The 13,356-nt window shown below is 55.8% G+C and overlaps 1 protein-coding gene across 1 annotated transcript; it reads right to left on the reverse strand.

Annotated features, from left to right (window-relative positions):
- Positions 1-1,442: 1,442 nt before the first annotated feature.
- LOC143382096 (cytochrome P450 11B3, mitochondrial-like) lies at positions 1,443-6,667 on the reverse strand. The gene is made up of 9 exons (XM_076835977.2): positions 6,429-6,667; positions 5,908-6,066; positions 4,089-4,288; positions 3,763-3,966; positions 3,354-3,508; positions 2,573-2,739; positions 2,138-2,216; positions 1,859-2,047; positions 1,443-1,556 (listed from the first exon to the last, which is right to left on the reverse strand). Exons 1-9 carry the CDS (start codon positions 6,665-6,667, stop codon positions 1,443-1,445), a joined length of 1,506 nt encoding a protein of 501 aa, XP_076692092.2.
- Positions 6,668-13,356: the final 6,689 nt, after the last annotated feature.

Consider the following 13,356-nt stretch of genomic DNA (forward strand, 5'->3'; position numbering starts at 1 on the left):
ACCAGTGCTGCCTGTTTTCTATCTATGGGTTTCCAATCCTGACATGTGCTAGGAATGGAGTTTATAACGTGTGACGTTGTGTCACCCACTTCTTCCAGTTAACATGGTGTTTTCAGGGCTCATCCATGCAGGTGTGCTAGTTCTTCACTTTTATGCCTGAGTCATGTCTCACTGGATGAATGCCACACATATTTTGTGGATCCCTTCATTAGCTGATGGACACTGGAGTTTCTGCACCTTTATAACATTGCCATCAACAGCTACAGAAGCTCTCATGTGACCTTGGGCCCTCTGGGTATGCCGCAGTCTGGCTGGGCACAAATCACGAGCCACTGAAGCAGGAACAAACTTTATTTTTGAGCTCCACCAAAACACTTCACACACGCTCCCGGGGAATTCTCCCGAATGCCATGTGGCTCGTCCAGGAACCAGCAGCCGGAAATATCCTCCGGAAATCCCTCCTCCTGCACTTCCCCAACCAATGGTAACTCTTTGGGAATCCCCAGGAGAACTCCAAAGTAGCGTGAGAACTGCAGAGTAGTGTGAGAACTGCAGAGTAGCAGCAGAGGGGATAGTAATGCCTCGCCTGTCAATCAATACTACTGGCAAAATGCCAGGGGCCATTCCGACTCAGCTGTGGCTCTCAGCATGGGTATATGCCTAGGGTGAAGATGTAGGGTCTGCCAGGACCTCCACATATGCTCCTGGAGGAATACCAAGGCAGTTTCTCAAAGTGGCTGTGCCACTGCTCCGTTCTGCCCATAGGGGAAGAGATATCTTGTTATCTCACTTTTGAATCCAGAAACTGACACCAGTGACATGTCCAGTTATATCCTGTGCAGACTCAGATTTCTCACCTCGCCAATGGAAATATGCAGGGTTAAGCCACCATGGGGATATTGCACTAGGCACTACAGGGTGAAGCTCCATGGTGATGGGTGTGCAGAGCTATCTCACTCATGAGCTGGTGCAGAATGGAGGCCAAAAATGAGGCCAACCTGGTCCCTCAGATGCTGGGGTTCTCCTCCTGTCTCTCAAACCAGGCACCTACATTAAGGGGGGGGGCGGTATAGGAGGACAGGGAAAATGGGGCTGCACAGGAAGCCAATGGGGGGAGGCATCATCAGAGGCCACTAGATGGCCAGGAGGAGCAGGAGCTGTTGCCAAGCGGGCGGTGGAACATGTCCCAGCAGACTGCTCAGTGAGGCTGGCAACAAAGCCGGGACTTGCCACCAGGATCCTCCTCAGTGCATCCTGGCTTTGCTGCACAGCTCTGCAAGCCCTGTCCTGCCCTGGGGCTTGGGCCAGTCCACTGGGCCAGGGGCTGGCTGGACCATATTGGGGCCCAGGAAGCAGAGCCCTTGGGACAAAAGAGAGGTGGGCTGGGGTCAGGGCAGAGGGAGGCTGGTGGTGGGGCTGGCACTCTCAGTGCGCAGATGTGACTACTTGACAGGCCGAAAAGTGAGGAGGGGACAGGAGGCGGGTCTCAAAACGAAGTGGTACACCAGCTTCACATCCTCTTGGACTAGTGTCTCCACTTGGAAGGATTTCAGCACCTAGGACAGAGGCAGGACTTCCCTGTGGTCTGGGCAGCAGGCCCTGGTCCTGCCCAGCCTCCTGACCAGCTGCTCAGCACAGCCACCACGCTGCAGGGAGCAGGAGCCAGCGCACCCAGGCTGGCGGGGTAGTGGGCGCAGGACCCACCCTCAGGGAAGACCCCGCCCCATCACGCGCACACTTGAGTGATGAGGGTTGGGGGCTGCTCACCCTGCACCAAGACCCGCTGGCCCCTCCTGGTTCCGCTCACCCCCACGCACCACTGACACCCTTCTGCTGAGCCCCTCCCAGGCCCACTCACGTGGTGCAGCAGAAGCAGCATCTCCACCTCTGCCAAGCGCCGGCCCAGACACTGGCGAACCCCGAAGCCAAAGGCCAGATGGTGGAAATGCAGTTGGCTGTCCAGCCAGCGTTGGGGGATGTAGCGCTCAGGATTAGGGAACAGTGCAGGGTTTCGGCCCATTGGGTACAGACACATGTGGACCAAGGTCTGCAGACAGGTGAGCAGGGAGGTGTCAGCTGCCTCGCGAGGGGATGTGGGAAGGGGCCATCTGCTGGGTGGGCTTCAGGGCTCACTCACCCCAGCTGGGATGTGGTAGTTCTGAAGCACCAGATCTGAGCTTGTGGTTCGCTCCAAAATGCTTCCTACTGGGTAGAGCCTGGGGGTAGGACACCAACAGGCAGGGACTCAGGGGGACAGCTCCCTCCTCTTCCCTCTGTCTGCTGCCCACCCAGGACCCCCGAGGGTGCAGCAGCCCTGGTCACAGGATGTGCTTGCTTGCACCTGCTAGGCCCAGTGAGCCCCCAGCAGCCTGAGCAGCCAGGCCCAGGAGGACATGGCCAGTCGTGCATGGGACTTGGGAGTGCAATCCCAGAGGAGAGGAGCACCCCTCGCTCAGGCAGAGCAGGAGGAGCTGAGGAGCTCTGGGTTCTGAGGCAAAGCTGCTCCTGCCTGCCTCCCACCTCCAGTGAGCAGAGGGGCCAGGGCAGGTGGGGAGGGCCAGCCAGCACCTACCGCAAGGTCTCCTTGAGGGCAGCCCGCAGCAGGGGCAGCTCTGAGGGGGCCCTCTGGGGGTTTGCAGAGATGCTGGCCTCTGCTGCCAGGCTCTCCTGGCGTAGGGCCTCCTGCACACTGGGGTTCCGAGCCAGCTCAAAGAGCGTCATCACCAAGGGGAAGGCTGTCTGCAGGAGCCATGGGGACAAGGCTCAGACCACGGCACTGGCCATGCGCCCCAGCCCCAGGACACCCCAGCCCCAGGGCACCCCTCCATGAGAACACCCTCCCCTGGAGGGGAAGGGCGTGCCCCGAGCAGCACAGAGCCCTGGCACCCCACAACTCAAGACCCCCATGTCCCCCTGACTCCTGCCCTGAGCCCTGAGGGAACGACCTCTCGGGGCCCAGCCCAGGCCACCTCCTGCTGCCTCCTCAGGGTCTGATTGGCTCTCACACCCTGCTCCATGGCCCTGAGGGGTGACCGTCTCGGGAGTCACAGGTGCTCTGCAGCCCTTGTCCATCTGCTTGCAATGGCCGTCCGCCAGCCTTGTTCAGACCCCTCTGACAAGCCTCACTGTCCCACCCTGAGCAGGCCTGCAGACCCCAGCCAGGTCCTCCTCCTGGATCATTCCTGGTACTCCAAACACATCTGCAGCCCCAGTTTGAGATCTGAGGCTCCGAATCTCCAAAATGGCTCCTTCCAAGGTACCTCTACAGTGTCCTGAGCTCAGAAATGAATTTAGACATTTCCAGGGAGTCAGGTGAACGTCACGCACAATATTGGGGTGAACTTAGGACTGACCGTGTCCACACTCCCTGCCGTGAGGTCCATAACGTTGGCCTTGATGGCATCTAGTGAGAAGTCCCCTTGCAAGATCAGGTTCAGTGTGATACTGCTGACAGCCTCAGGGCAACCACGGACAAACTCCTGATGCACCTTCTGGATGCAGTTGTTGACTGTGGGGAGAGGAGAGGCCTCAGGCCTTAGTGCTGGGAAGGTCGGCTTCACTGTCAATCCACCCACCAACCCAGCACCTCCTCTCCCTGCTCCTCAGTGTTGTCTTAAGCCTGGCCACACCACCAACTCTGCAAGGACCACGAGGAAGGCGTGGCCCTTTTGTGTGGACTCCGTGTGGCTCTGGGTGGTGGTAAAAGGAAACCTGGATGACTGTCGTGCCCCGACCCACGGCCCTGCCTGGTCCAGCCCTTACCATACTCAGAGATGTAGTCCCAGGCCTGAAAGTGTTCCTGCCACACCTGGGAGCTCATCCATCCGGACAGGCTCTTGGGCAGGAACATGAGCTGAGCAGTGGACTGGAACATGGCCTCCAGCGCAAGAATGAGCTTCAGGCTGCCAGCGTTCTGGTGTGGGCCAAAGAGGCCCAGCCGCTCTCCAAAAAGAGCGAAGTTGCTGGCTGCAGAGAGGATGGCAGCCCTGAACAAGGGCAGGCCTGGGCCTCAGCTGCGTCCTGCAGCACTCCACCCCACCCTGGCCACCTCAGAACCCTCGAGGCCAGGAGCTCCCCCAGCCCCACACCTTCGATGGTATAGTGGAAGATGCTGGTCTGGGCATCCAGGGTCAGGCTCCCCCGGGAATTCTGCAGCACCTTCTTCTTCAGGGCCTCGGAGAAGTCTCTTGCCACCTCGTCCACCATGGGGATGAACTTCTGCACGGCCTTTCCTGACAACACGACTGGATTCAGCCGCAGCCGGTTGAATCTCCATTCAGCTCCATTCCTGTAGGGCAGGCAAGGGCTTGAGAGGCATCCCCAAGCATTCCACAGGTCCCCAACCTGTCTGCCATCTTCCTGGAACCCAAAGGGACTCGGTGGTTCCAAGGGTGAAGGCGGGCCGAGGGCTAGGCAGCTGCATGTCCTGGCCTCACCTTATTCTCTCAGAGTGACCTTCCTGTGCTGGGCGATGGCCACAGAAGTCTGAAATGGGGATGAGGGCAGGTAGCCCTGGAGTGCTGGGAGGCCTGTGGGCTAATTCCTGGGAGCTGCCAGGCACACCCTGCATCCACATGGGCCCTGCCTGGGTGGCCAGGCTTTCTGCCAGGGTGGGGGGTGATGAGGTCAAGTTTGCCTGCCTGGCCCACACCATGCCTCAGGTGGGAGAGGCCAGGCTGACTCCTCTCCTCCATGTCCTTCCCCATGGAGCTTGGAGAGTGGCACCTGCTTGCTCCCTGAAGTGTCCTTGTCTTCTGTAGTGCAGAGTCCAAACTGAATCTCCCACCACATCCACCCACCACATCCCAAGCACATGGGGCCCCGGGAGCTTCTGGTGCCAGTGGTGGGCAGGGCTTTGCAGCCTGAGCCACAATCAGGCACACACGCCTTTCTCTTCCTAGGGCAGTGCCTCCCATTCCTGATGATGAGAAACATGGGTACCTGCCACGCCAACGCGTGTGCCCACACGGACCTCAAACACATGTGTGAAGACACTCATGTCCAAGAGTATGCACAGTGCTGCATATAACCCTAATGTGCGTGTGCACGCACACACACACACACACACACACACACACACACGTTCACCACTTCCTTCAGGGGCACTGGCTCTCCCTTCCCCCAGACCCGCCCTTCACATCTGGCCTCTGCACCAGATGCCCTCCATGGAGGGCCCAGCCCAGGAGACTCACGTGCACATGCCCTGCTCTTCCCCAGAAAATCCACTTCCTGACACGGAGTGTGGGACTCTTCAGCCTGTGGTTCTTCTCAGCACTTCCTGCTCTTTATGGCAACCTCTTTGCAGGTGACCCACCCTAAGCACCATCTTCTCCCCGCTTCCCTGTGCCCAGTAAGGAGCCACCCCCTTGCTGCTGAGTGGAAGCTCAGGGCCTTGCTGCTGAGCTGGAAGCTGCCTTGGACCTCCACCATGCACATCCCCAACCTCCTCCCCATCATTGTCTCCCCAAAGTGAAGGCTGACTTGACCCAGGATGCAAGGGCCCCTTGGTGGTGGGACAGCCCTGGTGGACTTCAGATTCTGGCCCATGCTGCCTACGGCTTTGGTCCTGGGATTTCACATCTCTGGGCTGGTTTTCTGACCCACAGGAAGGAGAGCCACCCAGCAGCAGGAGGGGACATGGACCAAGGCCTAAAGCCGAGGGTGCTCCCTTCAGGGAGGGGCTCAGTGTTCCTTGTCTAGCCTGTGCAGACCCCATGTGCCTTTCTCCCCCACTGCCTGCTCCCCTGCCCAGGACATCCATCACAGGAACCCACCCATGCTTACTACTGACACTGTCCACCCACCCGCAGAGCCCAGGACATGTGTCCTGTGGTCTGCTGGTCTGGTCTCCTCTCCAGGCTGCCCAGTGTCAATTCCACTTCCCAACCCAACCCATTGGTGCCTCACAGCAAGAATACGCCCAGGGGCTTCTGTCCACGGTGCTCTCTGTAGACCACCCAGGGCTCCAGGGGCTTCCGCCATGGCTGCAGGCTCTCCATCTGATACAGCTTCTCAGCATCTTCAGGCAGCATCACAGATACTATCTGTGTTCTTCCCACGTCATACCTTGGAACGTGCACAAAGCCCTGCTGGATCCCACGTCCTCTCCTGGTGCCCCTCTGGAGACCAGTCAGACCTCACCCTTCTCCTGGCTGGAGCCTGCCCCACAGGAAGTCCCCGAGCCTTCTGCCTGAGCCCTCTTCCCCTCTCAGCTTCCTCTGAGGCAAGCTTTCCTTGTGCACAGGAGGAGTCCTTGTCTCCACTGGCAATGTCTCGGGACGTAACCCACATGCCCCCTCCTGCCTTGTGGAGGACGAAGACCACCCATGTTCCTAGGGAGCAGGAGCACCGTGTGCCTGGCGAGTGCCTGGGCTTCCCAGAGAAGGAGGTGCTGGGCATCCTGAGTGAGGGGCTTGGCAGGGCTTTACCTGAAAATGGGTCCCAGCTCCTGGAAAGCCCGGTGCATCTGCAGGTGCAAGTTCTCCTGGCCCCGCTCCTTCCAGATCTGTAGCATCCTCAGCCACTTGTTGCCTGCACACTGGGGTATGGCTTCAAAGGGCAGCACTGCCTTGGCACCCAGAGCTGCACTGGTGCCCAGGGCTCTCACCTTGCACAGGCACAGCCAGGACCCTGCCAGCCACACACCTGCCTTTGACCTCAAAGCCATTATGATGCTCCCTCCACCCCCGTTCAGCCCAGTCCTTTTTATCTCACCCAGGGGCCCTCTGTGGCCAAGGATCACGTCATGGAACAAATTGTCCCTTGACCTGCCTGAGAGATCTGGGGCACTCATACCCGATCCCCAACCAAAGTTGGAGGCAGGAGATGGCCTGGTGCCTGGTCCCCATCTCTGCAAGGCTTATTGCAGGTGGAAGCTGACCCTGGTGCAGGGTCGCATGGGGGGCTGGAGCCGTGCATAGTGTTGAGCATTCTGGACCCTCCTCTGCAGGGGTGAGGGAGACAGAGGGATAGGACGCTTATCTTATCAAGAGCCTTGATTATTCATCAGTCCTGGAAGACATGTTGCTAGAGAAGGGGTTGTTTGTGCAGTCATCACATTAACCCTCATGTATTAATCTTTCAATGTGTTTTTTATATTGACAGATAAAGTCTGTATATGTATATTATACAACGTGATGCATATGCACACATTGTGTCATGGCTAGCCTGTGCTGAAGAACCTTTGCTTTATTCACATACCAGTTTTTGTGTGAGAAAATAAGACCTCTTAGCTCTTTTCTCACCTAGGACATCTGGGTGAAAGAAGAACCTGGGAACCTAGAAACACCTGGATCGATCAATCCCCAGCAGCCAAAAAAAGGAGAGAAAACACCTTGAGATAAGACAGTAATCACACATAACCAGAACTCACCAGAAGCACCCAGAGCACAGCTCAGAGGGGAATCTCAGCTCTCACTGCCCATACAGCGAAGGAAAGGAGCTCAGCTCCAGAGACTGATTCTGGCCTTAAGGAAAGAGAATGGGACGGGCCTAATGGGAGGGTTGGAGCAGGGGAGCCCAGCACAGGGACACTGAGAGCAGGAGCAGCTTTGTGCTGTCAACTCCTTGGCAAACCAAAGGCTGCCGGGCTTTTGATTAACCTAAGCTGGCGATTTTGGGGAGGGGGTCATGGACAGAGGATGAGGCAAATGGCCAGAACAGGAATGGAAGTGGACATGCTGGTGGCCCCTGCAGGAACGGCGGAACGCAGCTGTGCAGTTGGGAGCAACACACACCAAGCACCCAGACGCTGCAGGGGAGGTCCACAAAGTCCTAGACACACACACAAGGTGCAATAAGAAACAGGATCAATGACAAGTGCAGAGGGAATCCGCCGCTGGTTGTGTGGCCAGGTCCATCCATGTGCTGTCCGGCTCAGGGCCACATGGCCTCTGCCTGGGGAAAGTGCCCTCATTTATGCAGTTTAAGAAACCCTTCCCAAAAAGAGAAGCAGAAGGAACACTGCCTAAGTCTTTCCCGTGACTCCAAAGCACCCGATGCCACACTCAGAGAGAGTCACAGCAAGAGGATATCCCAGCACAACATCCTTCTTGTGGGTTGCAACGCTCCTCACCAACGCTACAGGGAACAAAGCCAAATGCTGGCAATATTAAAATGTCAGTGTCTCACGGAATATTACTCAGCCTTAAATGAAACTATGGCTTTTCTTGGTAAATGGATGGAGTTGGAGAATATCATGCTAAGTGAAATAAGCCAATCCCCAAAAAACCAAAGGCCAGGGTTTTTTTCTAATATGTGGATGCTAATTTACAATAGGGGGTGGGCACTAGGGAGGAATAGCGTTAGATTAGGTAGAGGGGAGTGAAGGGAGGGTAGGGGTGAGGATATGGGAACAGGAAGGGTAGTAGAATGAAACAGACATTATTACTTTATGTACATATAACTGCATGGCTAATATGATTCTACAACATGTACACTCAGAAAAATGAGAAGTTATACCCCATCTATGTATGATATATCAAAGTGCATAAATTCATTCTGCTGTCATGTATAACTAGTTAAAACAAATTAAAATAGTTCTTTTAAAAAGTCAGTGCCATGTGATCGGGTGCTGTTAGTGCCCAGCGTCAGCACAGTTTGATATGGAAACCAGCCACTGGAATGACAGCACTGTGTAGCCAAGGGCAGGAAGCCATAGGTCGTCCCCAGCTCCTAGAATGAGCACGGACACCACTTCTTTTGTCGTTTCATATTTTTTTTAACTAAAAATATGACAGAATACCTTTAATTTATTTATTTATTTATTTATTTATTTTTATGTAGTGCTGAGGCTTGACCCAGTGCCTCACCCCGCTAGGGGGGCACGCTACTGCCCCACCCCAGCCTGGGGCACCACTTCTTGAGAGTTGCTTGGGAAGGTGGTATGAAGAGAGTGCCCTCAGTGGTGGAGGCTGCAGGGTGCCCCCAGCTCAGGAAGAGGCAGAGGAGGCCTGTGTCCCCACTACTGGCCCACGCTGGACTGGAAGTTCTGGCCAGAGCAGTTGCCAAGGAAGAAGTGAGATCCTCTGTGTTCACAGACATCGGGGTCTTGCTCCCACAGACCCCACACCCTGCACAGAAACCCCAATGGGCCAATGCGTTAATCTATCTGCGTTGTCAGGCAGGACACCCAACAAGCAGCTGTGTGGCCACATGCAGCAGCGAACCACCCGAATTGGTAGAGGGACACAGTGCTATCCAAAGGGAGAGGCCCCCGAGAAGTGGTCCCCAAGGAGGTGAGAGGCTTGTACGCCAAGAACCACGAAACACTACTGCAGATCCCAGTAAATAGATGGACAGGCAGATGCGCGTCTTGGTCCCTTTGTGCTGCCATGACCAGTTACCCCACGTCCGAACGAGAAAGATCAGACACCTATTCCTCAGGGTCCTGGAGGCCATGAAACCCAGGGTCATGTCACCGCTGGTCAGCCCAGTTCTCTGCTTCCAAGGATCACATCATTTCTGCAGCCTGCAGACAAGACGGACAGACTCTCTGGTGCCAGAAGGACTGGCAGGGAGGCACGGCTGGAGGGTCTGATGCTGAGTGATCCCTCTTCCACAAGGTCTCAGGCCCTTTTTAGGCCTCCACCCTCAGACTCAGTGCCTTGCCCAGAAGCCCCACCTCTGCGAAGCAATCCGAGGGGAAGAAGTTTCAGCACCTGAGTCTTGAGAGGCTCCGGACCTGCCACATCCCCTGCCGTGTATCCTGAGACCTGCGTCAGTGCTCACAGCATTCCAGACACTCAGCCCTGTGCCTGTCTCCACGTCAGGCTCCCTTTCATCAAGGGCAATGCCGATCTTCAAATTGTATTTATTTCAGTTTATGTTTTGGAGAATTGCATGGTCTGGGATCAGACCCTGGATCTCACACGCCTGGGTACAAGCCTCACTACTGAGCTACCTCCCCAGCCCCAGAGGGGCCAATTTTTTGCTAAATTTCAAACTCCTTCCACTTCCAGTATAGAAGTATCTTACATCTGGGACAACATTTCTATTTTGGTTTTTGTTATTATTTATTGAAAAGCATGAATTGTCTCAGCAGCTCAAGAGGCTGAGGCAGGAGGTTCACGAGTTCAAAGCCAGCCTCAGCAAAAGTGAGGCGCTAAGCAACTCAGTGAGACCCTTTCTCTAAATAAAATTCAAAATAGGGATGGGGATGTGGCTCGTGGTCAAGTACCTCTGAGTTCAATCCCCAGTAGCCCCCACCCAAAAAAAACGATATGAATTGAACCTCAAATAGTGTTTGGTGTGATACACAACACGTGTCACGTTCACCAATCCAAGCCAACTCTTCAGTGTCTGTGCCCTCCCACCCACCCTCCCAACTTGTAGGACCACTACTGGGCATTCAGGCCAGCCTTCCTAGCTAGCTCTATGTATGAGAGAACATATGTACTTCTTTTCCTTGTCTGCTTCATCTCCTTTAAGACAACGTCCTGCGCTTCCGTCCTTCTTGCTGAAGATGATTCACATATAAACCACCTTTTCTTTAAGCAGGTGTGCATTGGTGGAAACTTAGGTTGATTCCACATCTTGGGTTGTGAGTTGTGCCACAATAGACTTGGGCATGCAGGTATCTCTGGTTGCTGATCTCATTCCTCAGAAGTGGGATGGCAGGGAACAGCCATGTTCCAACACCCAGACACTCCCTGTGCTGACCCCCCAGGAAGCTTTCCTTCATTTGATGTCTGTCTTTGGGATCATTTCCATCGATGTGAGCAGTCCTGTGTGTGTGTTTGGAGTGTGTGCATGCACACACACACACACACAACTATTTCAGTTAAATGTAAGTTAAAATGTAAATGTAAGTTAAAATTTCATATATAGATGAGAGTTTCACCGCACATCTCTAAGTGTCTATATCCATATGAAATTCTCATTTCCATGGAGAGTGGGTCAAGGAGCATGGCGTGTGATGTGTCTGCAAAGACCAGCTTTCATTTTTAGTCACCACCTGCATCACCACAGGAAGACTTGGGCTGTGAATGTCACCACCGACAGGAAAGGGCCTTTCAGCCAGACCGCTGTGGGAAAGGATCTGTCTATCACATAACAGCCCCATGTTGACGGAGATGGAGGAGGGTGTGGGCAGCCAGGGCAAGATGGTGAGTGAGGAGGCTGGGGCAGGGCCAGAACAAAGGAGCTTGGAGAGGGTCTTCTGAGGAGTGGACAGGGAGGGGATAAGGAAAGGAGGAAATCACAGAGACCATAAAAGAACAGGCCCAAACTTTCCCACCAGACTCTCTTCTTACAAGTCCATCTCTGTCACTTTGCAGTAGACTGCTGCTTGCTTGCCATTTCTGGATCCTCTTCTTCAGATCTCGGTTGAACGGAGACAGTGAACCCAGTGCCCTAGGTGGGAGCAACACGACTTCAGAGCCAAACTTGGCCGGAACGATGCAGGCTGAGTCCAAGGTTTGTCCTTGGGGTGGTGGCGCAATCAGTCCCGGCTGGCTGGACATCCTGTGCAGGGCCTGCCTGCCCACCCTTCCCTGTCGTTCCCCTCCCTCAGTGGATCCCGGGCAGCTCCAGGGCTTCTGGGTCTGTGGCTGTGTGCATGTTTGGACACACCTTCTCGGCCCAGCACGAAGAGCCCGGGAAGCAGACTGTTGGGGGCCAGGTGTTAGGGATGGCAGCCAAGGGGTCAAAGTCACAGGGAAGCCTGAGGGTGCCCTGGGCTGAAGGAGCCCTTGCCTCTGGCATGCAGGCTGGGGAGTGGCACTGCTTTTCATGTGTGTTCACTGTATTCTGGCGTGGGACCTCTGGGACCTTGCTGGCCTTGGGAGGCAGCCCTCTCAAGGGCCAGATCCAAGGATTGTTCAGCCTGGGGGCTGGCCTTTTATGTATGACCATCTAATGCGAAGCACCCACCACTCCTGCATGGGGTTCTCACCCTCTGGACCACTAAGCATGGCCACAAAACTCACCCCAGATGCTGCTCCCAGAGCTGGCCACTCCCTTCCGACCAGCCTGCTGACTGCTTCGCCTGGGCGCTCACGAAGCCCAGGGTGCCAGCTCTGGCCCACGTCCTGCACTTCTCCCTGCCCATCGTGCTTTCTTCTTGGCTCTGCACGGTGTCCTGTGCCCCTTCACTGCCAAGTAGCCAGCTCTTTCCGAGGGCCGTGGTCCCGAGTCATCAGCCTCGCTGAGCCTGCAGGACGCGATCTGTGTCTTGATCAGCTGTGCCACAGGCCAGTTGGTAGGGACAGGTAGGCCTCCCCACCAGCACAGCAGGGAGTCTGGCCTTCCTGACCGACACGAGCATGCCACCAAGTGTCATGACCTCCACTGAGGCAAAGCCACAGCTCAGGCTGAGCTCAGTGGCATCAGTGCCTTCCTCCTTACTAGCGCCCTGAGTGGGAACGCCACGGCCAGGCTGTCAGTCCACGGCTGAGCTGTGCTGTGGGCCTGGACAGGGTGGAGCTCCAGGGCAGCCCCTTTTCACACTGACTAGTTACTAGTTCACCAAAGGCCACTGTGAAGGGAACAAGGCATGGCTTCCCTCCAAGTGCCCTGGACATGCCTGTCAGGTGAACAGGCACTGACCAGGGACAGGCAGGCAGAGCTGCTGTCTTCCTGTGCAGCAGCCTGCTCCATGCAGTCCAGGGAGTGTCCTTCAGAGGACAAAGTGAGTTGCTGGCCATGCCCAGCTTCTGCATGAGGGCATGGGCCTTGGGGACTGTGGCCCCACTGGCCACACTTGTGCTGCTCTTGGTCTAAACACTGAGCCTGCGCCTGGCCTTGCTGCTGTCTCACTTAAACCCCAGCCCAGTCCCATCCCTGGAGACAATGGCTCTGATTTCAATGAAAAAGGAGAAAGGAGAAAAGCATTTGGTCCAGCTCCACTCACACCCCGAGGAGATGAGGTCAATCAATGTGATGCCCAGTGCACCTCCTGCAGGAGCAGGAGAAGGTCCCAAACTCAAACCTCAGCCTGAGATACAAAGTAGAGCTCATGCTGCTCTTCTGGACACATCCCAGTCCCTCCGAGGGGCTTTGGACTCCCTAGAAAGGGTGGCCACTGCTCAGAGCAGCCAGAGGACATCCAGGTCTTACTGGCAGAACAACTCAAGGGAGAGAAATACTGGAGACTGAGGAAGAGAGAAGAGCAGGGGAGGAGGCACCGCCTGTGCACAGGAGCCAAGCTCGGGTTTCTGAGCTGTGCTGCTCCATTTCCTTCTCCCTCTTCCCCAGGCATGGGGTCTGCCCACTCAGGCCCAGTCCTTCCTTTTTCCTCTTTCCACCCGAGGGAGAGACGCAATGCCACCACCTGTAGGTGGCCAAAAGCTGAAAAGAAGGAAAGGAAAAACCAAACCAAACCAACCCCTGGAGAGAGAGGGGGAGGGGAGGGGGAGG

The sequence above is a fragment of the Callospermophilus lateralis genome, chromosome 16, assembly GCF_048772815.1.
Source record: "Callospermophilus lateralis isolate mCalLat2 chromosome 16, mCalLat2.hap1, whole genome shotgun sequence".
NCBI classification, from domain to species: Eukaryota; Metazoa; Chordata; class Mammalia; order Rodentia; family Sciuridae; genus Callospermophilus; species Callospermophilus lateralis.